Consider the following 27,965-nt stretch of genomic DNA (forward strand, 5'->3'; position numbering starts at 1 on the left):
TTCTCTACCTTCATCACTTTGTTTGTTATATGTGTTCCCTTTAGTGTATTATCAGTAAATACAAATTCTAAAAATTGTCAAAAGACTTCAAATTGTAAGGAAAAAAAATATTAAGCATCTCTTTAAAATCTCCACATTTCTTTGTCTTAAAGGAATGTAAACAAACCTTTTAAATTTTAAATTTTTGAATAGCAAACAAAGACAGGTCATAACAAACAAACTCCCTGTTTGTAATTAGACAGCATTGAATGTGGCACACAAACCCCTAGAGTTGTGTCCCAACCCTCCAGTGAGATGCAGGTCAGGGTGAGGTCCCTGTAAGACTTAGGGGCCCTGCAAACCCTCAGCGTGGAGGTCCCCAAGGTGCTGGTGGTGGTGGTGGTGGTGACAGAGCCGGCTCTCTCTCTCTCTCTTGCAGTGGGTAAGAAGCCTCATATAAGCGGTCCCTTGTATGTGTCGTCAACAGCCCATCACCTGGTGAGTCCAGGGCACCACCAGGTTGCCCCACCCTCGGCCACGTCTCCACAGAGGTCACAGTCCGCCTTCTACACCCCCGTGAGTAAGGTCAGCATGCTGCAGGTCACGGGAGTTGCCTTAATGTTGAGGAGCATTTCTGTAAAGAAATGGAAGGGTTTAGATTGCACTGAGGTGAAGCGAAGGTAGGAATACAACAACAGAAACAGTCCGTAACCCACGTCACTCTTCACTTCCCCATCACAGTCACAGGAGTTGCTTTAGTACTGAGGAGCATCTCTGTAAAGGATTGGAAAGAGTTACATTGCAGTGAAGTGAAGCAAAGGCTGGGAATACAACGGCAGAAACAACACACACACTACCAAACCTCCACACACCACTCTTCACTTCCCCATCACCACCCCTGCATCTCCCACCAGGCCAGCCGAGAGTCACACCGGGAGGTCCCCAGCGGCGGTTCCCAGTCCCCCAAGCTGGGCCGTGCTTCACCGGGCGCCTCAGTCAGCCCCAACCCAGCAGGAGGTGTGGTGCTACTGAGTCAGCGCTCTCTCGACAGCTCCAGCACACCCTCGCACAAGGGGTCCACAGGTGAGGCAGAAGAGGATGAGAGTGGTGGGCTTGGGAGAGGAGGGACTGAGAGGAATGGAAGAGGAAGCAGTAATGAGGGAAGGATGGGAAAATTAGAGTGGTGAGAACTTGTGGAGAGTTAAAGAGAGGAGGGACTGAGAGGAATGGAAGAGAAAACAGTAATAAAGGAAGGCTGGGAGAGGAGGAATTAAAAGGAATAGAATAAAAGATGGATGAATTAAGAGGAGGAGAAAAGTGGTGAAGGGGAAGGAAGATAGGGAGAGGAGAAAGCCAGAGAACAGACAAGAAACACAGGGCAAATCTGAATGATGAGATAGAAGGCCAAGAATCTAAGAGGAATAGAAGGAAAGTAGTAAGAATAGAATAGGTGCAGCTTAGGATGATAAAAATGGAAAAGTGGAAGGATAAATAAATAAATAAGCTAGAGGAGCTTTAAGAATTGAGGAATGGAAGGAAAAGGAAGGATAGTATAGTATAGAAGAGTGAACAAAGAAAAATAAAAAAATAGAAGATAAGCATGTTTATATAGATAAACTGAAAGAAAAGGAAAAACAGACAGACAAACAGAAGGAGAGTAAATAATGAAGGAAAGATAAGAAAAACTTCACATGTGAGAGAGAAAGAGGAAATGAGAAATAATTTAAAGGAAGGAGGTTGATTTGAGGCTTTTATGAGTGTTGTAGGAAGAGCAGTGTGTGTGTTTGAGTTGAATCCCATAATTTCTCTATCATTCATTACTTAAGTGTGATAATTGTGTGTATTCATCAGCCAAAATTTCAGTGTCATTGTCCCCTCTACATACAAGCAGGTCAGCCCCACCATAGGTCATGTCAGCTGAGTAACAAAATTGATGCTGCACAAACTGAACCTTAAAGAAAGAAAAGAAAAACAAAGTAAAAATAACTGGAGACATTTTTTGGTTATGTTTAGTTCGTATTATTTTAGCGCCTGGTTTTTTCCCACTAGCCGTAGCCTTTATGTTGTTTTGCACCCTGGACTGGACCACTGATAGATTAAGACTGCTATTCCTCATTATGTTGGCCTTGTGTTGAGTTTCTCCCCTTGACTAGTTCAATCTGGCATGTGCTTCTAAATGACAATTGGCCAAGAGTCAGTCCCTTGCCCTGGTGGGGAGGGGGGCCACAGCAGGACTCCCCCTCCCTCACCCACCTCAAGCCTGTGCCAAAAGTGATTCTCTGCGGGCAAACTTTCCACCACAACCAGCAGGATATATATAGAGGAGGGGAATTTCATTATGTAACCTGAGAGATGACAGATATTGTCTCTCAGAGCAAGGAGAGGAAGAAGGATGCATTTGTCAAAGTGGTGCCATGAAAGTAAAAATAACCTAGACACCTCTCTGTATTAATGGTTGATAGAGGAAGACACAAGACAGTGAAGCACAGCAGACAAACACAGTAAATGAGCTTTGGAGTGAGAGTAATGACAGCCAAAGTTTTGACTGTGCACTGAGGTGTTGGCAGAACAGGAAAGTTGATGACCTGTCTTGCAACTATCTTGAGGGAACCCTGGAGTGGAGTGAGCTAAGGCATTGAGACATAAATACATAGACAGACAGAAAAGTGAGGCACAGGAAGTGGATGGTGTGGGTGAAGGAAGACCAGACTGAGCAAACAAGGCACACACATTGAGTGCCTGGGCAGAGAATCACTTGGCAGGCTTGGGGTTGTAGGTGTGTGTGGTGCCCCGGCTTGACCTCGATGACCATGCCAGGTGTAGACGCCAGCAGCGGGGAGCTGAGCAGCGGCCCCGCCTCCCTGGGCTCGGGGGATGAGGGGTCGGGGGCCTCACTTGGTTCCCAGACCTCCCTCACCCACCCCCAGCCGCCCCCGCCCACCGAGCACCGCTCCAAGCGCTCCCACATGTGGCAGACCGCCCCTGTGGTGGACTGGACCAAGGAGCAGGTACAGTGACTGTCAGACTAGCCAGCAGAAGTAGCTCCAGTGGTGAGGGGGCAGGGGTGTAGCAGCAGCAGCAGCAGCTGTGGTGGGCAGTGTGTAAAAGAGTGAGGGCTTGTAGGAACAGAGTAGTGGTGGTGGCAGTGGTGGTGGTGGTGGCAGCATGAGTGCACTTGATTTGAGCAGACAGGAGGAGGATGGGGATTAGTGGCAAGATTGTGACTATTGTTGGGAGTAAGACTAAACATTGGATGAAAGACTACATAATTACTAACAGCAAGCAGTAGCAGTTGGCATGCCTCTGTTGCCTCCGTCACCTGTCTGTCCAAGGTAAGTGTCTTATAACTTCTAAGCAAGCCAGTAGCCCTTGCCTTTTTTTGCATGACTCTTGAGTTATTTGAGACATGACAGCAGGGGGAAGGGACAGCATGTGGCCAGCCTGTGTGTTGGGGTGTGGCTCACCAGGACAGCACCACACCACCACCAACAGGAGGAGGCAGGCTGGCTGTGTCCTCATTCCTGGGTGCTACTGCGAAGTACGGGATTGATTTAGCAAAAGTTTGTATTGTAGTGCCATGGAAAGCACAGGAAGCATCAACACAAGGTCTGGTGGCATCTGCTACACCTCACTCAGGAAATACATGTACACAAGCAGCACTGAAATTTGTACTATTTAACACCAAATGTGTACAATTTTTATTTATTTAATGTTAATCTAAATGTATTCATCTCTTGGGGCCTTGCGTGGTGGTGATGGTAGTGGTGGTGTTTGACAGGCTGGGAATTGTTTCAGTATAACATTGACAAGTTAGGCAAGACTTGTGCAGCACCTCAAGCCTCATTGCTTCAGGTACGGGCCAATACCTGCTTTGTTATCACTCAGTGCATCATTTTATATTTCTCAGTCAGAGGTAAGATTTTGTGCTTCAGTTTTCTCTGCTCATTTTTGTGGCAGCAACTTTTTTGTTGTTTTTTGTTGTTTTCTTGGCTCCTTTTGTGGCTGCAAGTAGCAGACTTTTTAATTACTTGTCTTTACTGATTTGTGTCACTGTACATCCACATGCCCCCTAGAAGTGCCACTCAGGACACTTGGGGTACCAGAAGTCTTTCCTTCTGGAGGTGAATTGTAATGATTGGCTTCACACACTAATGCAAAGCACAGTGGAGTGTTGTTTCAAGACTGAAAACAATGACTAAGTTTATTAACATCAATGAAACATTTCATCATTGGTCCTCATTGGAAAGAAAAAGATAAACATCATTCATGTGTCTTGTATTGTTGTGACATGATAGAAATCATAAGTTTAGTGCCAATTAATGAGTTTAACACTCACCAAATCCCAAAATTAACTAAAATTAAGCATTTTTGCATACTAATCACAAAACAGTTTAACATTAAGAGCAATGCAGCACAGTAATGTGCATCTACACTAACATCTTTGTGAAGGAGCATCAATCCAGTCAGTGTAGATATAGATGTGTTCAGCTTAGTTTTCCATTACTTAATTGTGTACTGGAGGTTTACCTGTTGGTGGTGTGAGGCAGGGGAGGAGCGAGGCTGCCTGGGAGACGCATGTTGTGGCCACACTGAACAATGACTGGTGTGTGGAGGCCAGGGTTACACTTTACACCTGCTGATTTCTACTGGCACAGTGCTTTCTGGCCACTAAGTACTCCAGAGAAACTTGAATGGTCGAGGTGCAGGTCATTCAATTAAAACAGCAACCACTTTCACATTTAATCCACAAGACCATACACAGCTAAAAGTGTATCTCGACAGCCTCCATCCTCCCTCAGCATCTCAGGGTGGGTGAGTGGGTGAGCCTGGTAAGTGACCGGCTGGTGTGCGTGGCCAGCCCAGCACTACCTGTGGGCTGTCTCTCTAGAAGTGTCTGGTTCTGTGCCTGGTAGTGTGACATTACTGCACTTATGTCCCTCAATAACTTCTTTTTGTTCTTTCACTCATTTGGTACTCAATCTTCTCACTCTTGATTCAACATGCACTCCTCTCCTCCCTTCTTTCATAATCCCTTTCATTAAATGTGCATCTTTTTACCTCACTCTTTCACTTGTTAACCCCTTCACTCCTTTCTTTCCTTCCTTCCACACACACAATCTTGTATCCTCACCCCTTCACAACTCACTAAGCACCTCTTCTTTTCTACAACACCCAGACAGTATTACCATCCCTCACATCAACTACCAGCCTTTCCCTTCTTGCACACCGTCACTCCTGTTGTCCCTTACCCAGACCTTGCCTTAACCCTTCACAAACTCACACATGCATCATCCTCATCCTGCCTCACCAAGCACACCCTCACCACCCTCACCACTGTCCCTGCCCCTTAGGTGAGTCAGTGGTTGGTGGTGCAGGGCCTGGAGGGATGCGTGGCCAAGTTTCAAGACATGGCCATCACCGGTCCAAGGCTTCTCAACCTCGACGCCCGAGACCTCAAGAACCTCGGACTTCCTACCGATGATAAGAACAAGATCAAACGCAAGGTGAGAGGTGGTGATGTCGTGGCCAGGTGTGTGTTGTGATGTCATTGCAATTGGTGTACTTGACATTGCACCATTGCATTGTGAATAATAAGTAATTTCTTGCAGTGTTAAACATAAAAATCTGGTGTCCTTAGACCAAAATATTAAGTTGGGTTGAATTTTTTGGGGAGAAACACGGATTTGTAAGTTAGTCACATGTGACAAAGGTTTAATCAAGAACAGCAGTAATTTTAGAAGTACTGACTCAAGCTTGTAATGTCACATGTCTTAGTAGCAAAGTATAATAATTTGTTTACACAGACCACTTGTAAAAGGAAAGGGAACCATCCTTTCAGCAATAATTACTATAAATACTACTACTACTACTTCTATTACTGTTCTAATGGTGGTGTGCTTGCAGGTGAAGGAGTTGCGTCTGGCTGTGGAGAAGGAGAGGAAACAGATCGAGAAGGAAAAGAAGGGGAGAGAGAAGCTGCAGAAGAAGGCAGAGAAACTGGCGGAGAAAGCAGAACGCAAGAAGAAGTGAAGAATGACACAATATGACAGAGTGAGAAAAGAAGAGGAAAGAGAAACTACAGAAAAAGGTGGATAAAGCAGAACACAAGGATTAAGGGATAGAGCACAGGCAACAGAGAAAGAAATTAATCCACATACGCATAGAAAAGCTACGTGTACGTGTTTCTGGATCAATAGCCTCCCCCGGTGAGCTCCGTGTGTGCATGTGTATGTGGGGCGGACCAGAGCAGCAGTGCAGGGCGGGGCGGGGCAGCGAGTGGAGGCCCCGATCCTGAGGAGCCCATAAAGAGGAGGGCACATTATAACGGTTAACATTCATTCCTCTTGTACCTCGTAGTTTTCCCCAAGTCTTCCCTAACGACCCTGTGTTGTCAGGCGCTTCCCGAGAGAGAGAGAGAGAGAGAGAGAGAGAGAGAGAGAGAGAGAGAGATAAGCTAGACAATGTTATGTTTGAAAGACAGAAAAGAAAAAAAATGTGAGTCAAGGTGATCCAGGAACAGAGAGAAGGAGGGTGAATAGAGAGAGAGAGCATGAATGAATGAATGAGTAAAATTTAATCAGACAAAATGATCCTAGTAGGGTTTTAAGTAGGGAAAGAGAGAGAGAGAGAGAGAGAGAGAGAGAGAGTGAGTGAGCATGAATGAATGAGTTATTAATTAGACAAAATGGTCCCAGGGTTCTAAGACCCTCCAAGAATGACAACCAAAACCAAGGAAAAAAGAAATTGGTTGTGCAAGTGACTAATGTAGAAAACTAAGAGAAAATGGCGGCGTGTGGATGTGAAGTGAAGGCCTGGATGACTGACCACAGACAGAAAACGGAGACTGGGTGTGGTGGAACGTGGAGTGACTGTCTCGGAACATGGGCAGCAGAGAGGCCGGCCCTGGGTGACTGCCACGAAATAGAAAACGGGACAACTGCTCAGTGTAAATAGCTACTAAGGACCACACACTCGGGGACCAATGGCGTGGCAGCACAGGTCACTGAGAGGTCACCCGCTACTGGCCAACCAATCAGGAACGAGATAGTGTAAGATGCCAAGTGGTTATGAAGGACGCTGCCTCTTCTGGGTCCAGTGGCACTTCCAGGAGGCACTCAGAGGGGATTTGGACTGTTAGCACTGTGATGTGGTGTTGTGGTGGTCTGCATTTAATTTAATATGATGGTGATGATTGTGATGAGTTGGTTGGTTGGTATTCTCATGGATGTATGTGTGCGTATGTGTGTGTGTGGCAAGAGGATGTAATATTTCAATGATATTTCATCACATTATTGGTGAAAACTACACTACACTGAACAGACAGGCAGCATGAGAGAGAGTATGGATGGTGGGGTGTGAACTGTAGGGTTTGTTTACATACTGTGGGGGGACATACTGTGGGTCTGTGGCCTGTGGTGTGTGTGAGAGAGAGAGAGAGAGAGAGAGAGAGAGAGAGAGAGAGAGAGAGAGAGAGAGAGAGAGAGAGAGAGAGAGAGAGAGAGAACAACACACAAGACCAAGTTACTGCCCCTTACTTCTGATCTCATTTCATTCCTTCATCTTATGCCCCACTAAACTTTCCTCCTTTACAATTCTCCTCTTTACTCTCTTACTTTTCCCCTCTACTCTCCCTTTCCCTTACTTTTCCTCTACCCCTCTCTCCTTCCTCCTTATCTACCCCCTCCTACTCCTTTCCCTTACTTTTCCTCTCTACTCCCCTTCCCTACCCCTCTCTCCATTCCCTCTCATACCACCCTTCTCTTCCCTCTCTCCACCCCCAACACCCTACCCCCTCCCCCAACCGATCCCCTCCAGCTGCTTCCCACCCTCCAAGTCGTGGCTATACTTTGTCTCACCAAGTGTGTAACAGTAATTGTGTCACCTGAGGTCGCGAGAACACAGGAACACTGCCACTGACTGATGCTTTCACTCACTTGCTGATTGGTCTAAACATTCCTGCCTTTTTTTAAACAAGCATTGAAATAAGAAGCAGCAAATTAAGTACTAGATTGTCTGAGTTTAAAAATAGTATGGCATCTTTCTTACTTTTGGTAGAAATGAGTGCTGCAGGTTTCAAAGGATTACTGGGATAGGTAAAGCAATTAGAAGTCTAATACAACCAGCGAATGAGAAATTAAACTCATCTGTAGGTTTCAAAAGCAAATAGTGATACACAGACTAACCAGGAGTGAGAGAGAGCATCAGTCAGGCAGTGTTACCATGTCCCCGTGTCCTCAGGTGGCTAAACTACTGTGGCAGGTGTGGTGTGACGAGCATAGGGCGCCGTCTTCCGCCTACCGCTGCTGTTAGGCGAGCAGAGTGGCTGTTAAGGTGTGTGTGGGGAGGCTGGCTGGAACGAATACTCCCCGTCTCCTCTATCCCTCCCTTCCTGACTCTCTCTCTCTCTCTCTCTCTCTCTCTCTCTCTCTCTCTCTCTCTCTCTCTCTCTCTCTCTCTCTCTCTCTCTCTCTCTCTCTCTCTCTCTCTCTCTCTCTCTGATCACCCCCCTTCTTCTCTCTCCTTCTTGTTGACCTCGCCTTTCATCCCCTCTCCTCTTCCACCCTCTCATCCCCTCCTCTCCCTCTCCTCATCCCGTTCCCCCCTCCTCTCCCTCTCTGACCCCCATTCTTTTCTCTTCCTCCCTCTCTGACTTGCACTTCTTTTTCTGTTTTGTCCCTCCTCCTCTCCCTCCATCTCTTTCTGATCTGTTTTCTCTCCCACTTTCTCATGTCCCTCCTTCTCTTTCCCTTCTCATACTTTTCTCTCATTTCACATCACAACAAGAGGTTAACATTTTATCAGTTGATTTTAGTAATTAATTAATCTGCTGTTTTTTAACTCTTTTTATAGATTTTTTATCAAACTTACATGAATGTTAATTTAATTTTATATGTAATTTATATCTAGTTTTATATGTGTGTTCGTCAGAGAGTGAGAGAGAGCCTGCCTGTAACACACACACACACACACACACACACACACACACACACACACACACACACACACACACACACACACCAACCAACTGAAGGAGAAGCAAGCAAATTTACCCAAAACCTCCCAAATGACACTCGCCTTTCATTCCACCTCGTATTGACATCCCCTGATCCCACACCTCCCTCCCCCAACACTGGTACCTCCCCCCCAATAACCACCCACTCCTACCCTCACCCCCCATGATAGCCACACCGCCTCCCCACCTCTGCGCTAAGCTAAACCCGTGGCATCCCCACCGCCCCCCTTCCCTTCCCCCCTTACCTGTATACTCCCCATTCAACCTGTACATACCGATAAGTAAGTACCGAGTCTGTATATTTACCTGTGCTTTTGTAAAATAATGATAATAAAATGTTTAAAGTGGCTGTGTTCGTGTGTGATTTTGCTCCTTGTTGTTTGTTTGTATGTTTGTTAAGTTTGTATTACCTGTGCGGATGCTGCTGCTTCTCTCCTTCATAGTTTGTTTTTCTTCTTATTATTGTTATTGGTGTATTCTTGGTCTTATTGGTGTATTCTTGGTCTTCTTATTGATGTATTTCTTGGTCTTATTTCTCGTTTTCTTCCTGTTTTTCTTAGTTTTCTTTCTTGGTCTTCGTCGTCGTCGTCTTGGTCTCCTTTCTCTTCGTTGTGCTCTTTTCTGTCTTCCTCTTTCCACTCGGCCTTATCTCTCCAGGGCCGCTCTGAAACTAAGTGTATATTGACTTGTACAAAAACCTGACAGATTCACCACAGCCACCAGTATTTTCCACAACATATAAAAAATGTAGACTCTTCAGAAAACGTTTAACTCGTTACTAAATTTTGTGTCTTGCATAAGTTGGTTTATGCAGTATGAAGAGGAAATGGGTATTCATTCACTATTCATAAACACGTAGCCTGAAACCTGCTTTTACGTAATACGAGTATAAGAAAATGGTTGGTGCAAGAAGTCATCAGGCCAACACGTGACATTCCATGCATGAAACACACTGACATAAAATTATTTCACTATTCACTATTCATTCACTATTCATAAACATGTAGCTTTACGTAATATGAGAAAATGATTGGTGCAAGAAGTCATCAGGCCAAGACGTGACACTCCATGCATGAAACACACTGACCTGCTTCCATCTATCATCCTCATCCATAAATTTGTGTCATCTTTTACAGCTTCGTACAATGACAGCACTAACAACATAATGACTGAGTCTGTTCCATTCATCTACCACGTTCTGAACTGGAAGACTGCTACAAAAGAACAACAGTCTACTAAACAACAATAAAAACATATATTTACACACTTACGAACACATTCCTCAAGTTGAAATGTGGCAAAGTGTTCAGCGATACAACACATATATATTCATGAAAACCAGTCTGGCTTTTCTAATCAGTAGGCGTGAGGGAAGGCATGGCAGGTATGAGAGAGAGAGGGAGAGAGAGAGAGAGAGAAAAGACCGTATTGTGAAACACTTCCTCGCCGCACCTCCACTGCATTCAAAAGACTCTGGCCTAGTTGAAGTGGCAGGGTTTTCAAAGGTGTTTGTACGGTTCTTGTGACATGAACAATATCTCTACATTATTAACAGGAGAAACACTATTGAGAACCTGGGTAATCATCTCACTGGCCTTTGAAAATAGTCGTGATGGAGCAATTAAAGCGTTATTGAATACTCGCCATATAAGGAAGACCTGTGAGGAAAATTAAACGCAGTGACAATGGTGAATGAGGGTGATACGCCACTCATCCCGGGATAAAATAATGGTAAACGAAATTATGATGACGATGATGACAGGGTGATATAAGGCAGTTAATCTATGGACAAAAATAGCATTAAGCCGAGCAGGGCCGCCATTGACCAAATTGAGGACCTGAGCGAAATTTATTTGGAGCCCCGCCCCACCTTTCCCCATCCCAAATATATCACAGGTACAGAATGACAGTGTAACAACATGCCATTTAGCTTGACAACCTTGATTAGTAGTACCAATGTAATGTAAGTATAGATAACAGTAGTTTGGCTGTGTGAGTCAAATAAAATAAAATAAAATAAAATAAAATAAATCAACCTGAAATAAATCAATAAATATTAAACAGAAATAACTTTAAACTGAAATACATAAATGCGCGGTCAGATTACAGACGACTTTTCTCTCCTTCCTCACGGTAGCGCATGTGCGCATCCATTGTGCATGTGCGCAAATGTCCCCTCGCGCAAAATTTTGCCTCCCATGGAAGATGAGGCCTTACGCAAAGCGCGTGTCCTGCGTTAAAGGGATGGGCGGCCCTGAAACCAAGTGATGATGAGCGAGGGAGATGAAGTGAGAAGCGCTTCATGTGTGTGTGAGGGAAGACTTTTGTCTCCGTATGCGACACACGAACCTCACCCGGTTCACACTAGTCCGTTTTTACGGATTCTGTCCACTTCTTGCCAGCTTGTTTCTCGCAGCTGACAAACAGAGGCCAGTGAGGAGAAGAGTGTCATTTATTGCACAGTAAAGAAATATAAGTAACTACACGCTAATGAATCAATCCTTATGTTCATCTCTTCCGCTCCACGGCATTCGTTCGAGCTGAGGCAGAAACGGTGCCCGGTTCCCACTACAGTCGCTCGAATGAATCTGGTGGTGACATCATTGTTGGACGGTGTACAGAAACGGAATCCGTAAAAACGGACTAGTAAAAACCGGGCCTATGACCGCTGGGGAAGGAAAGACGCGCACGTCCACTACCCCCACCCACACTCTCTCTCCATATAAATTATTAGCCAGGTTCTCAAGAGTGTTTCTCCTGCTAAAAATGTTGAGATCTTGTTAATCTGTCGCTAAAACCGTAAAAATAATCTTAAAAAAAAAAAAAAAACTTTAGTTTTTTGACAGTGGACACACACACACTACAGTACATAGCACACGTAACTTCTTCCCGCACGTGACTTATCATGGCATTTCTATACCCTGTGTGTGTGTGTGTGTGTGTGTGTGTGTGTGTGTGTGTGTGTGTGTGTGTGTGTCACCCGCCCCCCTCCCCCACCCCCAATGAAGCGCGGCAGCAGGACATCACGTCAACAGGAGAGTGACGGACACTGTGATCACGTCGTCTGGTTTTTCCATCACGGCTATCGGCGGTAAGAGGTGCAGTGGCTTTCAAACTCACATCTAAATTTGTACCACATTTTAGCAAGTCTAAAGAGAGATCCTGTGGTAATCAGAACCCTATGAATGCCTGAAGGGGATGTATTGTCTTCTCGAATAAATCGCAATAACATTGATTATCAGTTAAGTGGCTTACAAGCTCAGTCTGAACTTATCCTACGTGTTATGAAGCCTGAAGAGCGGTCCTAAGGCAGTCAGAACGCTATGGGATGCCTCAAGGGAACGTACTGCCCCTGACACTGTCACGGTAAAAGCTGTGTTGAGCTAGGCTAGTGTCTGATAGGGATACCGGGCGGCACATTTCCCAAGTCTGGGCCAGGGTACAGTTGGCAGCAGCGCAAGCGCCTCATCACAAGTGCAGTGGCGGGGCGGGCAGTGTGGCCTCGTCCTTCCCAGTGGTGACTGTGTGGTGAGTGAATGTGACTAGTTGCAGCTGGACGCCCTATACACACACACACACACACACACACACACACACGTGGCCATAACAAGGTGAGGAGCTGTATTGTTCCCTCTTATTCAGAGGCCATCAAGACTAGTAGTGTTTACATGTTCTTCTCTTTCGTTATACTGGTGTGGAATTGTTGGTGAGCCATCATTAGCAAGGTAAAAAGCGCATGAAAACCCTCATAACTTGGTACACCACTCTTGAAAACCCTGAAAATTCGCAATGTAGTGTTGAAAAAGTTTAAGGTGAGAAAAGATAGTAGAATTCACTTGTTTTCTTTCTTCCTCCTTATAATGATGTATAATTCATGTTATAGCCTCATCAGCATCGTAAACGCTCTTGGAAACCCTGATATATATATAGATTAAAAGAAGGCTTCAGATGAGAAAAAATTCGCTGGGTTTATATGTTTCTTCTTTCTTTTTTCTCTATACTGGTGTTTAGTTCTTAATACACTATTACTAGCATTGCAAGCGTCCTTGAAACCTTGATCACGTGCAATGCAGTGTTTGAAGTGAGACGACGCATGTCAAACCAATATTTTGAGCTACGTAACTGAAATAATAAGACAGAATTCTCTCTCTCTCTCTCTCTCTCTCTCTCTCTCTCTCTCTCTCTCTCTCTCTCTCTCTCTCTCTCTCTCTCTCTCTCTCTCTCTCTCTAGCAGTAGTGGTGGTGGTGGCAGTAGTAGTAGTAGTAGTAATTGACACATCAATAAACATGGGGTGGAGGTAGTAGTAGTAGAAAAAAAAAAAAAAAAAAAAAGTAGTAGTAGTAGTAGTGATGATAATAATAATAATAATAATAATAATAATAATAATAATAATAATAATAATTATTATTATTATTATTATTATTATTATTATTAGCATTATTATTATTATAACAACAACAACAACAACAACAACAACAACAACAACAACAACATACATAAAGATTCTTATAAAAACAACTTAAGGAAAAAAACACACACGAAAGATTATGAAATGATTAACGTCACCACCACCACCACCACGCCCCTGGACACAGCTGGTGCTCCTGCAGGCTGCTGTGTTGCTGCTGTTGCTGTTTGTCAGGGCCGCTTATTATTGTTGACTTCCTGAGGGCGAGACAACCTGTATTGGTGTGTGTGTGTGTTCCCTCTTGCCTCACTGTTTTCCTTCTCCCCTTTCGTTGCTTTACCCCTTCCCTGCGAAAACATCAACAGTGGAAGCAACAAAATATAAATATCTACGAGAAAGAGAAAAAGGCAATTAAAAGAACAGATTCACCAATTTTTAGTCATGTTAAGAGATGGCTATATACTGAATCACAGGGAGTCTTAAGGTTAAGTGCTTTCTCCATCATTCTTTTCTCTTCCCTTAGTGAATTTAGTGATTTTTCCTCTTCTTTTCCTTCTTTTCCTATCTCCTCTTCCTTATCTTTCTTTCGTTCACTATTTTCCTTCTTTCTTCACCCGCTTCTCTAAGTTGAACAGCATTTTCTTTCTTTTTTTTCATTTCTTTAGTGAATTTAGTGATTTCCCTCTTTTTTCCTTCTTTTTCTTATCTCTTCTTTATCTTTCCCTCCTGCCTCACTCTTTTCCTCCCCCTTCTCGTTCCTTTGAAGTTAAATGCATTTTTATTTATTTTTTTTTCCTTCAAGTTGATATGAATAACAATTACTTCTTTTTCCTTCTTTTTTTTTTCCCCCCTTTCGTTTTTCACTATTTCTTTCACCCCTCTCTCTCGTTCCTGCATTGGTTCACTGTTTTTCTCTTTCTTCCTTTTTACGTGAATTAACATTACAGTTCCTTCTTACCCTCACTCCTTTTTTCCCCCATAATTCACTCGTGTGTTTAATTTTATCTTATTACACTCCCTATTCCGCTGCTTTGTTATTAACTTGCGCGCGTTAGGCTAGAGGAGAGGAAAAGAGGCTATCAAGAAGCATATCTTTTCGTTCAATTCTTACTGTTTGCCCTTAAATTTAACTCCTATTTTCCTGTAACTCACTCGTGTGTTTAATTTCATTCTATTACCATGTCTTTATCACTGCAAACTTTTATGTGTTATGCTGACAGGAAAGGGAGGCATATATTTTTCTATTTATTTATTTTTTTCTCTGTTTCTCCTTAATTTTGACTCATATTTTCCTGTAACTCACTCGTGTGTTTAATTTCACTCCATTACCATGTCTTTATCACTGCAAACTTTCATGTGTTATGCTGAGAGGAAAGGAAGGCATATATATATTTCTATTTAAGCTTTTTCTCCATTTCTAATTAATTTGAGTTCCCTGTTTCCAGTGACTCACTCATGTGTTTAATTATATTATTTTACCGCCTCTCTATCACTGCTAACCTTCACGTCTTGTGCTGAGAGGAGAGGAAAGGAGAGCAGCTATAATGAGATATATTCTTATTTATTCTATCTCATCTTCCTTTACCTTCATTTCTTTTCTCCACAATTCACTCGTTTATTTAATTATGTTTCATTGCCACCTCGCTATCTCAGTGCTTCAAGTGTTGTGCTGAGAGGAGAGGAAAGGAAGGGCAGCTATAATGAGATAGAGATAACAATGATACTGCGCTTAGAGACACGAGGATGGGGGTACACTGATTGCAAGACACAACTCTCTCTCTCTCTCTCTCTCTCTCTCTCTCTCTCTCTCTCTCTCTCTCTCTCTCTCTCTCTCTCTCTCTCTCTCTCTCTCTCTCTCTTGTTGTGGTTTAAGAAGAGCGAGTGAGTGCATAGCTGATATTACCGTGTGTGTGTGTGTGTGTGTGTGTGTTTCCTGTATGTCTGTCTGTCTCTCTCTGGATCAGTGAATCGCTAACTGGAGGGGGTAAGGAGGGGCGGCGTGATGAGGATGCAGAGAGGGGCACGGAGGGGGAGGTGGGGGGCGGCGTGATGAGGATGCAGAGAGGGGCACGGAGGAGGCGGGGGGGGAGGGGGGGCGAAGTCATCTACTCCCAAAAAGTCATTGTTTAAAAATCTGTCGAGAAATCAGACGAATAGCAATCGTCTAGTGCAAGTGTGCGGGTTTCAGTGGTACGAGCGCCTGGCCTTCATGTCTCGGCGTTACTTAGGGCACTCTGGCTACCTTACTTTGATTTATATCACAACAACAACAACAACAACAACATCATAATAATAATAATAATAATAATAATAATAATAATAATAATGATAATAATAATAATGATAATAATAATAATGATAATAATGATAATAATAATAATAATAATAATAATAATAATAATAATAATAATAACAGCAATATAAATAATAGTGGCAGTAGTAGTAGTAGTAGTAGTAGTAGTAGTAGTAGCAGTAGTAGTAGCAGTAGTAGCAGCAGTAGTAGCAGCAGTAGTAGTAGCAGTAGCAGTAGTAGTAGTAGTAGTAGCAGTAGCAGTAGTAGTAGTACTACATACGCCCAACATTCTTGACCTTTTCCTAATCTCTAATCCTTCTGCTTATGTTGTCAGTGTCTTTTCCGTTGGGTTCCTGCAGTCACAAGCTCATACCTGTGTCTTGTCCCTTCGCTCCAGTCCCTCCTCAGCATCCCCCAAAGCGGAGGGATGTCTGGCGTTTTGCCTCTGCTAACTGGGGGATTCACTCTATCAACGGCGTAGTGTTGCATCTCTTGCTATCTTCTGACGCTAATTTCACGTTGATGGCTCTTCTGATCTTGCTAACTACAGATCTCCCCTCCTCCCGCAGCCTCGCTGCACGAGACTTTCTACTTACTCTCGCCCCTATTCCGTCCACCTCCCTAATGGTAGAATTAATCAGCATTCGCAGTCTTTCGTCCCTTTCTCTGGAAAACTCTGGAACTCCCTGCCTGCTTTTGTATTTCCTCCTTCCTATGACTTGAACTCTTTCAAGAGGGAGGTTTAAAAAAACTTGACCTCCGTTTTTAGGCAATCCTTTTGACTTCTCTTTGGGGACTGGCACTCTACTGAGCCTTCATTTTACTTTTTCTGTTGTCCTTGGCCAGCGTCCCTATTACTTAAAGTGTCAGTAACAGTAGTGGCAGTAATAGCAGTAGTAGTAGTGGTGATGGTGAGCCAAGGAGAGGTACGGTATGCTTAATCCAGTCACAACCAGTATATGCTGGATGCCCTCATCGCATGCCAGGCCGCGGCGGACGTGTGGCGGCATGACGCGGCCTCAGATCGCCCCGCCCAAGCGCCCTGGTCCGCGTTCCGACCCATCCCATCCCATCCCGCCCTGACCTGACCCGACCTGCGCCGCGCCGCACCCCGTATTACCACGCGCACGCCAATGTTTTCCGGGACCCGTCCAGTGATGTGTTGGCAGTGAAGTCCCCGCGACCGTACCACATTGAATGCTACCCATCTCGTCCGATCAGCGAGGTTAAGCAACGCTGGGTCTGGTTAGGTGTTGGATGGGTGACCGTCCAACAATCTCTCGGTACCAGTCTCCTCCAGTTGTTTCTGTATCTTGCATGTTGCTGTGTGACTCCCATTCTTTGCAGTTCTCCTCCTTTGGCCGCCTTCTCTAGAGTGAGAGGGCAGCGCCATGTACAGTACGAGTCTCCAGTTGTTTCTGTCCCTTGCGTTTTCCTCTGTGACTCTCATCCTTTACAGTTCTAAGGTATCCCCACCTAGAAAACCATCCAGTCAACTAACAAGCCAAATCAGTCAATACACACACACACACACACACACACACACACATATCTCTGGGATCCGCGTGCTAGTCTAATCACTGTTCCCTAACCCAAGGTCCTTATCCCCAAAAAATCTTGTCGGAATTCATTGATAACTACGATAATCATGTGGACACTGAAAAAATAAGCAAACAAAAATACTCACAATAACAAACACTTAGAAAAAAAATAAATAAATAAAGACAGACAGACAGACAGACAGACAGATAAACAAACAGACAGAAAGACAGACAGAAAGACAGACAGACAGACAGACAAAGGCAATAATACTTTAGAAATATGTAACTATCTTCACAGATCTTGTAAACAAACGCCCAGGAAGATGAAAAGACGTACAGACAGACAGACAGACAGACAAACACACGGAAATACTTAAAAAAGAAAAAAAGATGATGTAACTTACCTTGTTATGGCGTGGGGGGTGTGAGAACAAAATGATGGGCGTGGGAACATCATGATGGGCGTGGAAATGTGCGGTTCTGTGGATATAATAATAATAATAATAATAATAATAATAATAATAATAATAATAATAATAATGGTAAAACTGTGTGTGTGTGTGTGTGTGTGTGATGTTTTGGTGAGTTACGTCTGACTTATTATCTGTTTAGCAATCTATAACCTTGAATTCTTTCCTTTTTTTTCTGTTTATCGATTTTTCTATCTATTACAGTGTGTGTGTGTGTGTGTGTGTGTGTGTGTGTGTGTGTGTCGTGTTATGTCCGTCTGTGTATCCCTTTAGCAATTCATAACCTTGATTTTCTTTTTTTTTTTCTCCCTCTATTTCTAATCATCTATCTATCTACTGCGTCTACCACTCTTGTATGTGTGTGTGTGTGTGTGTGTGTGTGATTCAAATAGCGTGTGTAAGCGTGACTCCGAGGCGGTGGTATCAGATAAGACTGTCTAAGGAAGTGTTATCAGCAGGACGGACTGTGATAAGCGGGCACCCTCCCTCATACACACAACGTGCCCACGCTTCCTGCTCGCTGGTCTGCAGTGCGTCACCGTGCAGCCGAGGAAGAAGGACGCAGCAACAGACACGTGGTGAAGGACATACAGAAGGCGAGTGGGGGAGAGACGAGGAGAAAAGGACACAGAGGCAGAGATAAGCTGTGAAGAGACAATAGAAGAGAGAAAGGAAAGACAGAGACAACAAAAGGAGGAAGAAGAGAGAAAGGACAAAGACAAGAGGTGAGAGAGGAGAAAGGACGCACGGGAAACAAGTGGAGAGATTAGGAGAGGACACAGAGGCAGCCATAGTGGTGGAGACACAAAAGACGAGAGAAAGGGAAGGCAAACGAGAAGAGGGAGAAGAGAGAAAGGACACGGACAAGGAGAGAGAGAGAAGAAAGGTCACACATCCGAAAAAAAAGAAGAGGTGAAGAGAAAAGAGGAAGGAAGGAAACAAAGGAGAGATAAGAGACAGAGAGACCCTTAGACGAGAAAGGAGAGAAAAGGAATAAAGAAAAGGAGAGAAAAGGAAATAACAGAAAAGGGGAGAGAGAAGATAGACAGATAGACAGAAAAAGAAGGGAGAGGAAGAAAAGACGAAAATAAGAAAGACAAACACCAAAAGGAAACACAGAAGAGGAAAAATTACAAGAACTGTGAAAAGGTAGACAAGAGGGAGAAAAGGACGAGAGAGAGAGAGACAGAGAAACACACATAAGAAGAAGAAACAAACAGACTAACACAGAGGCGAAAACAGGACGGAAGACAGGCGACAGAAGAAGAAGAAGAAGACAAAGAAAGGAGAGGAGAAGGACAAAGGAATCGAGCAACAAAACAACGAACAAAGAAGAAAAAAAAATAGAGAAGAAGCAATGGGAAGGAAATTAATCCACAAAAGGTGACAAATATAAGGGAAAAAGTGGAAGAGAGGAAGGGAAGACAAGTGGAAGAGGGTGTGTGTGGTGAACGTACGAGACAAACCACCACCATTGCCTCTATCCACGCTACTCACTTCACAATAACCCCCACACCCCCAACCTCCACCACCACCACCACCACCACCACCATGTCCACCACAATACATGACACTCAGGAGACACAGCCCAAAACTAACGTAAGTCAAGTTTATTTCAAGTTCTTTAAAGTTTTCTACGCTTTTGTTTTAGTATTTTAAGTTTTCATTATTATTTTTCCCCCCTAAGCCCTGTAGGTGTTTGTTTGTTTGTTTGTTTGTTTGTTTGTTTTTCCTTAGTTTTGATATTCTCTCATAATTCTTCAAAGGGTTAAGAGAAGGAAAGAAATGGGTGAAGAAGAAGAATGGGTTAAGAAAAGTCCTGGTTAGGGTGTAGTGAGAAAGGGGTGAGTGTTGTGAGGGTAAGGGCAGGGTGAAGGAAGGAAGGAAGGAAGGGGTAAGGACAGGAGGGAGTGAAGGCAGTACAGGCAAGGGTGGGCTAAGAAAAGAGAGTCACGGTGCCTGGGTGACTGCTGCGATGGTTGTAAGGGTAAGTATAGGGCGCAATAAGGAAGGGTAAGGGTAATAAAGGGTTAAGGGTTTAAAAGGGAGAAAGGAGGAGTCAGTCAAAAGTTATCAGTAACGTAACGCTTATCTTTGTGAGTCACCTTCTCAGGGCCACCAGGTTGTTTACTGCTGCTGCTGCTACTACTACTACTACTACTACTACTACTACTACTACTACTACTACTACTACTAACATAATCTCCTGGTCCTCATCTTCCTGACTCTTCCTCCTCTCACTTAAATCACACTTACTCACTCACAAATACCTCCTCCTCCTCTTCCTCCCTTCTCCTCCTCTTCTTTTTCAATCTAGCATATCATCTCACTTCCGTCTCCCACACACTCCACCACCACACACACACACACACACACGTATTCTAACACGCTTCTCTCTCACCACTATTTTCCAAGGCCACAGAAATTATTAGCCACGTTCTCAAGTGTTTCTTCTGTTAATGATATAGAAACCTTGTTCATCTGTCACTAGAACTGTGCAGAAGTCTCTCTCTCTCTCTCTCTCTCTCTCTCTCTCTCTCTCTCTCTCTCTCTCTCTCTCTCTCTCTCTCTCTCTCTCTCTCTCTCTCTCTCTCTCTCTCTCTCTCGTATGCAGTGTCTTTATTTGTGCGAGCTTAGTGTAAAAGTGAAACAGGTTAAAGTTCAGACATGTTTTGGATTCAATTGTCCTTATTTGTATTCTCCTCCTCCTCCTCCTCCTCCTCCTCCTCCTCCTCCTCCTCCTCCTCCAGTGGTGCTGTATCCTGTGCATCTTCGTGGTGGCTGGCGGCCTCTGCTTCTTCGGCGTCTCCCTGGCACTGCAAGGCGACAGTAAGACAGGACTCGTGCTTCTACTCAGCAGTGGTACGTGTGTGTGTGTGTGTGTGTGTGTGTGTGTGTGTGTGTGTGTGTGTGTGTGTGTGTGTGTGTGTTTGTGGTTGGGGGAGGGGGTTAGTTACGTACGTGTGTGTGTGTGTGTGTGTGTGTGTGTGTGTGTGTGTGTGTGTGTGTGTGTGTGTGTGATGGGAAGAAGAGGGGTCAGTTACGTACGTGTGTGTGTGTGTGTGTGTGTGTGTGTGTGTGTGTGTGTGTGTGTGTGTGTGTGTGTGTGTGTGTGTGTGTGTGTGTGTGTGTGTGTGTGTGTGTGTGTGTGTGTGTGATGAGTAATGTTTTTCTTGATTAAGGCAGCTGCGATTGACAAACTTGACCCAAAATTGTTATTACTTCGTGTTCATAAAAAAAAAAGTTATAAAAAAAAAGAAAATACTAAGCTTATTCGTCAAAAGTAAAAAAAAAACGAATAAACTTGATTTATTAACGAAAACAAAGCAAAAAAAAGTCTAAAAATGACCTTATATATGGAAAACTAAAAAAAATAAATAAACAAACAAATAAATAAATAAATAAAACAGTTTGGTTATGGAAAGCAAAGCAAACTCACACACCTTGTTGATTTCATTACAAGATGTTAGTTGTTTATGAAAGCGGTGAAAAGGAAACTTGTAAACTCCCCTTACTCTTTCAATCATGTTAGTGCTGACATTAGAGAGCTTTAAGAGAAGATTAGACAGGTTTATGGATGGTGATAATAGATAGAAACAGGTAGGCATACTTCATACAGGGACTGCCACGTGTAAGCCTTGGTCACTTCTTGCAGCTTCCCTTATTTCTTAGGTTCTGATGTTCTTATGTTCTTTCCACTAACAAAATCAGAATGTCTGCGTCAGGTTTGCGTGTCAGTGCTCCCCACACGTCAGGTTTGCGTGTCGATATGTTCCCCACACACACCACCAAAAATTCACACACGAAATCACACTCCCACAATTGGTGAATTTACGGTGCGTGGCGCTGATTTGGATGTGTGTGTGTGTGTGTGTGTGTGTGTGTGTGTGTGTGTGTGTGTGTGTGTGTGTGTGTGTGTGTGTGTGTGTGTGTGTGTGTGTGTGTGTGTGTGTGTGTGTGTGTTTTATTGTACTTTATTTAATTCTATTTTTTATTGTCTTCTTTTCGTAATTTATCTCAAAGCCCCTTCCCAAACACACTTCCTCCTCCTCCTCCTCCTCCTCCTCCTCATTATTATTATTATTATTGTTATTATTGTCATTTATTTTGCATTCATTCTATTTCTTCATTTATTATGTTTATTTGTTGCTTAATCTATCTTCACCAGTCATTATTTTCATTCGTTCATTCATTCATGTATCCGTCATTACTTATTCACTGTTCATTCACCTTACTGGATTCATGGACTCCTTTTATTCTATCCTTAATATTCAAGTATTATATTTGTTTCACTCGAAGCTGACAAAGAACGAATAAAGCTTTGAACAGATGCAACTCCCCAGCCTCCATCACCTATACTCACCCCTCCGCCACTCCCCCGCAGCTTTTGAGGCCCAACAAGGCAGAACTGAAGCATAACAAAAGCACGCAATGAAAGAAAATGGGCGAATATCAGCGCGCGTGGGGAAGCGGAACGAACTCATATCCCGTTTTCTGTTGGGCGGCAATCGGTGGTCGGCAGTGCGCGTTGAGCGGGGGCCGTTATCGCTACTCCAACCAATCCGTGGGTTCCGGGGTTAAACGAGGAGGAATGCGTGTGTAGTGGTGCGTGAGGGGTGGTGTATGATTGGGAGGGTGGTGGCAGTAGTAGTAGTAGTAGTAGTAGTAGTGGTGATGGTGATGGTGGTGGACGTTACATCCCTCCCCCTACCTTCATGTCACAACCTTGCAACATCACACATCCTTCTGCTGACCTACCCTCAAGTCACGTCACTCCTCTGCCTGCCCCTGACGCCCCTGCAATCTTATCAGGACACTTCCTCTAGCACCTACATCCTGGGAAGTTTACCTCGTCCCTTACTCACAGTTCCATCATTAGTCATAGCGATAACTGCAGCTAAAGGGTTTAGCAACTGTGTGGTCTTCCTGTAGTGGAGTCTTATCTATGGTGTTTCCTGCAGACGTGATGTAGATGGTGATGACTGACTGCTGGCATTGACTATCTCTCAGGGAACATTTAAAAGACATGAGGATGAGAGCACAGCAGGAGTGGAATGCGTTAAGGAATAAGATAAAAAAAAAATGAGACTGTTTGGTCAGTAAGAAAAGACTAGAAACTGATTAAAAGAACCTGGAGGAAGCTGCTGAGGGTAGGTCGAGGAGACAGAGAGTTAGATGGAGGGATGGCATTGTGGTTGAACTGCAAAGGTTGGGAGGCACACAGGAAGAGGCAAGGGACACAAGCAACTGGAGGAGACACATGGCGCCAACCTTTCACTCACTCTAGGAAAATAGTCAAAGGGGAAGCGTTCTGTTTAAATTTCACTCCTTTACTTTGTGTGTGTGTTCCTCAGGTGGTCTCCTTGGTCTGTCCATCTGCGCGGCCATTGGAAGGTTCCGGCCCCAGAGCGAGGAGGACAAGACGTCGCCCTCCTTGTATGATGACCTAGATGACCAGCCGCCCTCCTACAGACAGTCCTGGCGGCGATCCTTCATGCGGCGCATCAAGAATAGAAAGTAGGTCCTGCTGCAGCCTGCCATCCCACAGTGTTCCTACCTACACTATACCTACACCATATTATCCTACTTTATCAAGTGTTTTCATCTTCAAATCAAATGGTATTCTACATATTCTGCTTTCTCCTTATTCCTTTCTTTCCTCTTTCTGTTCCTTATTTTTTTTTTTATTAGCTTTTTTCCTCCATTCCTTCTTGCCACACCTCCCTCTCTCATTCCTTATTTCTTCCTTGCATCTTTACCTCCCTTCATTCTTTCCTTCAGACAGCTTAGCAAGGATCTAGAATCGCTTTTTGCTTAGAATTCCCAGTAGAGCAAACGTTTCTTCACCACAATGACAGAAAAACAAGTCATCTGTGTAGTGTCCCCTGTAATGCTAATCCATTTTCTTCACACAGCTTCGTAAATATTTAGGACTATTTTTGTTTGGAGCGCCTTGTAAAGCAAATGGTTCTTAAATTTTCACCCTAATGGAAGGAAAATACAGAGTACATGGTATCCTTTATAATGTCAATCCGTTTTCTTCACAGCGAGGGTGGCGAGGACGACGAGAACGCGGGAGAAAACGGGGAGGGAAAGGGACGCGGCAGACGCAAATGGTGGCAGCGGCGCGGAGAACGTGGGAAAGACGAGGAGGAGGGCGGGGGCTGTAGAGAAGCACGAGGAGGAGGAAGACAGTCAAGGCGCTCCTCTTACCGTACAGCTGACGAACTTTACTCCTCGTCCTCTTCCTCTTGCGACAGTCTCCTGGCGGGGCTGTGCGGGGGCAGAACGAGGGGCGGGGCAACGAATGAAAGATACACCCAGTCTTTGTCTAATCTTCTCGACCCTCCTTCATACCAAGACGCCATTGCTCACCTAGATGATGCCGCCATTAGGAAGTTACGATCAGAAATGTGTCTCCCCTCCGCCATGCAGTGACCTGACCTGACCTGACGTGACATAACCCGACCTAGCCTGGTGTTATTTGACCTAGTGATGTAAATATTTACTAAGGTTGGTTTGGCTGGGTTTAGGTATGCCTTGTGATGTTGTGGGTTGTGATATGTGTTGTTTTGTTGTTTTGTGTGTGTGTGTGTGTGTGTGTGTGTGTGTGTGTGTGTGTGTGTGTGTGTTTGTAGTAGTGGTGATATTGCTAATTCTATGTACGTTATAGTGGCGATGACGAATATAGAGAGAGAAAAAAACACAAGAAAGGAAGGAGTAAGAGAAGTGAACAGAAAAAAAAAAAAAGAAAACAGGAATCAGAATAAATCAATAATCGAGAACACGAACAAGACATAGAAAGATAAAAATAAAGCAAATAAATAAGAGACAGCGTACAAGTAAGAGAGAGAGAGAGAGAGAGAGAGAGAGAGAGAGAGAGAGAGAGAGAGAGAGAGAGAGACTTAACGCTATACTAAAACAAGCATTCACACACACACACACACACACACACACACACACACACACACACACACACGTCGGAATCTCAACAGTTAATTAAGAATGTCTAAGTTTAAGAGATAATATTATTCTCGTCTCTTCCTTCTCTTATCTCGGAGGAGGAGGAGGAAGAGGAGGAGGAATATTTTGTTATTATTCATTGTTCCTACTCTTATTTCCATTTATTGATGTTATTTGTTTCCATGTTTGCTTCTTTATCCACGCAAAAGTTCAGAACAAGAGGATGATGTGGATGGATTCTCTCTCTCTCTCTCTCTCTCTCTCTCTCTCTCTCTCTCTCTCTCTCTCTCTCTCTCTCTCTCTCTCTCTCTCTCTCTGATATTTACTACCTATTCTGCTTTCCACATCTCTTGTCTCGGGTCTTGAATAAAATCTTCCTTTTTTATTTCTTTTCCTCTTCTTCGTAAGCATGTGTGTTATTTATTTTTCCTCTAAGGCATTGTTGTTACCCATTTCCTATTGCACACCTCCTCCTCCATGTCACCTTTATTTCTCTCGCATCTAATTAACGAGATCAAGAAAAAAAAAAGTTGTTTCATTCTTGCTCTTCCTCCTTTTATTCTCTTCTAAAGCATATTTATCATTTATCATCTACATTTGCTTTCTCCATCTTCATTTTTATTATCCCTTATTCCTCGGATCTAATAAAATTTACATCTCTTAATTTTTCTTTCTTTTCTTTCATGTTTCTCTTCTTTGGGATAGGCAAGGGAGGAGAGAAGGGAAGAATGGGGAAAGTTTGAATAGGAAGAAGAGGAGGAGGAAGAGGAAGAGGAAAGAGGAAGAGAAAAACTAGGAAGGGGGGAGATAGGGGCAAGAGAGAGAGAGAGGGGGGGAGGTATGAACACTACATGAAGGGAGAGGGGGGGGGTAGGAGATCTAATGAATGGGGACGAGGGGGAGGGGGGGGGGCAGAAAGACTACAATGTATTAATAAGGTAAGGTGTAGGGGGGGAGCAGATACGCTAGCGGAAGGGGGAGAGAGAGAGGGGGGGAGGAAACAAGTAAATAGAACGGTGGGGGGGGGTTAGTATAGTGAACAGGAAGGGGGAGTGTGAGGAAGAGAAACAGATGAAGAAAGGAGAGGAACAAGAAATAAGTGAACAAGGATAGGTGATAGATGATTGGGGAAGGAAGAGAGGAAGAGAGGAGAGGAACAGTAGAAGGGAGGAGATGGGAAGAGAATAGGAGGAAGAATACACGTGAAATGGGAGGAGGAGGGAGAGGAGGAAGAGGGGAGAAGCAATAACACTAGATGAAGGAGGGAGATAGCGAGGAGAAGGAGCAAGAATACGAGAGAGAGAGAGAGAGAGAGAGAGAGAGAGAGAGAGAGAGAGAGAGAGAGAGAGAGAGAGAGAGAGAGAGAGAGAGAGACGAAGATAATATCAAACCTTAAAGAAGATACATAAACAAACACTACCTTTCTATATCATCTCCTTTGGCCAGCCGAGGACAGGCGAGGACAGCACCGAGGACAATTCTTACAACTGAACCCCAGCACACAAACAAACGAGATAACAAGGTGCCATTACAAATCAGCTGACTATTGATTAATTAACACAATACAATTTACTACGAGAGGGAAGGTGGTGACTGAGAAAGAGAGAGATAGGGGATAAAGGAGAGGAGAAGCATAGGAGGGAAGAACAGGAGAGAAAGAGAGACGGGGAGTGTAGTATTAGGAGAGGAGGAAACGGAATAAAAGAGGGAAGAGGAGAAAGGAAGGGAATGGGACAAGGAAGATGGAATTATAGTAGAGGTCGATAAACGGAAGGCAAAGATGAAAAGGAATGAGAGAGAGAGAGAGAGAGAGAGAGAGAGAGAGAGAGAGAGAGAGAGAGAGAGAGAGAGAGAGAGAGAGATGACTAATAACACTTCATATTATCAACACTTCACAATCTCTCTCTCTCTCTCTCTCTCTCTCTCTCTCTCTCTCTCTCTCTCTCTCTCTCTCTCTCTCTCTCTCTAACAAGCAAACCACCAAATGAGATAGGGCAATTACAAATACATTCCCAAGCCAATCACTCTCGTTTTCTTTTTCCTTCCCATACCAAACCATATCTCTCCCCTCTCCTCCTACCCTCACCCCCTCAACTGCCAGACACTCCCCTTGCAGCTTATTCTTATTTTCTGGATCCTAAGGTTGAATATGAAGGTTTAAACGATTGAAATATGAAACGAGAGCAAGAAGTTAATATTTACATCTGTGCAGCGCGAATGATGGATTAATTGGCTAGTTTGTGGTAATAAATGGTAAAAAATGAAGAAAAAATGATGAGAATCCGACTCAAATGACGTATATTTCTAGTTATGTCGAAAATTCGTGAAAAAAAATAAAAATAAAAATGAATAAATAAATAAACGGAGGTAGTCAGTCACCCGTTTTCGTCTTCCCGTTTTCTTTCTGTCCCGCGTCAAGGCCATAATGTGAATAAGACCTTTAAAAATAACATGTTCACCTCATGTCTTGCCGATAACAGGAGAGAGAGAGAGAGAGAGAGAGAGAGAGAGAGGAGAGAGAGAGAGAGAGAGAGAGAGAGAGAGAGAGAGAGAGAGAGGTAACCATTAAAAACATAGTGTAGCTCGCTCTCTCTCTCTCTCTCTTACTTTCCCTTCTATTTTTTTACAGTCTTGCTTCTCTCCCTTTTCCTTTCCTCTCCCTTCGTTTCTCTCTCCTCTCGTCTCCTTTTCCCTTTCGTTATCTTCTCATCTTTTTATCCTCTTCCTCGTTATCCTCTCCCTTTCTCATTATCATCTCCCTTCTCTTCCTCCTTTCATTGTTAGTCTCCTTGTCCTAGTTCTCTCATCCCCCTATCCCTTGTTTCTTCACCTCTTCCCCCTCGTTACCCCCTCCCCCTCTCCCAACCTCCCATTAACAACTCTAATTAAACTCCTAACTCTTCGTAATAACACAGCACCAAATATTAAGACATCTTGTAAGTTATTCATCACTCAATACTCACCCAATTCACACAAGTACGGTGAGACTCAATCTTGTATGGCAGGCGTGCCGAGCAATACGAAACGCGGACTCCCGAGGAAAATTAAACAGCCTCCACGTCCTTCCTCTCTGGCCAGCGGCGAGCTACTGAGTTCATGTGCTTATTGCATTATTGGGGTTCCTGTTTTCCTTTTGGCGTTTGTTTATCCTATCTTGTAAAATATATTGATTAAGAAATAAATAAGTAGTGCAATGTAAGATGATAAGAAATAATAAATGGTGTTGTTAAGATTGTTTTAACTTTCATTGATTCCCGTTTTCTTTCACACGTTCCTTTACTACAAAATTTCTAAGAA

General features: G+C 43.8%; 2 protein-coding genes and 1 long non-coding RNA gene across 30 annotated transcripts in view; 2 read left to right on the forward strand and 1 right to left on the reverse strand.

Annotated features, from left to right (window-relative positions):
• LOC135095009 (uncharacterized) overlaps positions 1-9,341 on the forward strand; it is a 51,881-nt gene extending 42,540 nt beyond the window's left edge. For 8 of the 20 annotated variants that reach the window (XM_063995604.1, XM_063995603.1, XM_063995606.1 and 5 more), the window contains 5 exons: positions 419-564; positions 894-1,062; positions 2,797-2,987; positions 5,331-5,483; positions 5,884-9,341. In XM_063995604.1, coding sequence (XP_063851674.1) covers positions 419-564; positions 894-1,062; positions 2,797-2,987; positions 5,331-5,483; positions 5,884-6,009 — 785 coding nt within the window. In that variant the 3' untranslated portion in view covers positions 6,010-9,341. The remainder of the gene's footprint in view (positions 1-418; positions 565-893; positions 1,063-2,796; positions 2,988-5,330; positions 5,484-5,883) is intronic. The other 12 variants (XM_063995608.1, XM_063995611.1, XM_063995617.1 and 9 more) reach the window with 5 other exon arrangements.
• On the reverse strand, positions 120-27,965 carry LOC135095015 (uncharacterized). Of its 5 annotated transcripts, none has more exons than XR_010264027.1 (5): positions 27,632-27,965; positions 17,640-17,715; positions 13,533-13,748; positions 9,403-9,662; positions 120-5,451 (listed from the first exon to the last, which is right to left on the reverse strand). It is a non-coding gene; the product is annotated as an uncharacterized LOC135095015 (long non-coding RNA). The 5 variants fall into 5 exon arrangements; XR_010264026.1 differs by lacking the exon at positions 13,533-13,748 and having other exon boundaries at positions 120-613; positions 3,353-5,451; positions 27,632-27,934; XR_010264029.1 differs by lacking the exon at positions 13,533-13,748 and having other exon boundaries at positions 120-3,507; positions 4,507-5,451; positions 27,632-27,922.
• LOC135095013 (uncharacterized) lies at positions 12,062-26,043 on the forward strand. 5 transcript variants are annotated; one of them, XM_063995629.1, is made up of 5 exons: positions 12,062-12,083; positions 18,164-19,304; positions 20,456-20,567; positions 23,060-23,222; positions 23,753-26,043. In XM_063995629.1, exons 2-5 carry the CDS (start codon positions 19,257-19,259, stop codon positions 24,141-24,143), a joined length of 714 nt encoding a protein of 237 aa, XP_063851699.1. In that variant the 5' UTR covers positions 12,062-12,083; positions 18,164-19,256; the 3' UTR covers positions 24,144-26,043. The 5 variants fall into 5 exon arrangements, with proteins under 5 accessions (XP_063851699.1, XP_063851696.1, XP_063851694.1 ...); XM_063995626.1 differs by lacking the exon at positions 12,062-12,083 and adding an exon at positions 12,363-12,520; XM_063995624.1 differs by lacking the exon at positions 12,062-12,083 and adding an exon at positions 12,373-12,520 and having other exon boundaries at positions 18,161-19,304.

The sequence above is a fragment of the Scylla paramamosain genome, chromosome 47 (assembly GCF_035594125.1).
Source record: "Scylla paramamosain isolate STU-SP2022 chromosome 47, ASM3559412v1, whole genome shotgun sequence".
NCBI lineage: Eukaryota > Metazoa > Arthropoda > Malacostraca > Decapoda > Portunidae > Scylla > Scylla paramamosain.

Coding starts and splice junctions, on each gene's coding strand:
- LOC135095013 (XM_063995629.1), top strand. CDS start 19,257: ATGTCCACCACAATACATGACACTCAGGAGACACAGCCCAAAACTAAC. Junction 19,305..20,455: donor AGACACAGCCCAAAACTAAC/GTAAGTCAAGTT, acceptor CTCCTCCTCCAG/TGGTGCTGTATCCTGTGCAT. Junction 20,568..23,059: donor CGTGCTTCTACTCAGCAGTG/GTACGTGTGTGT, acceptor TGTGTTCCTCAG/GTGGTCTCCTTGGTCTGTCC.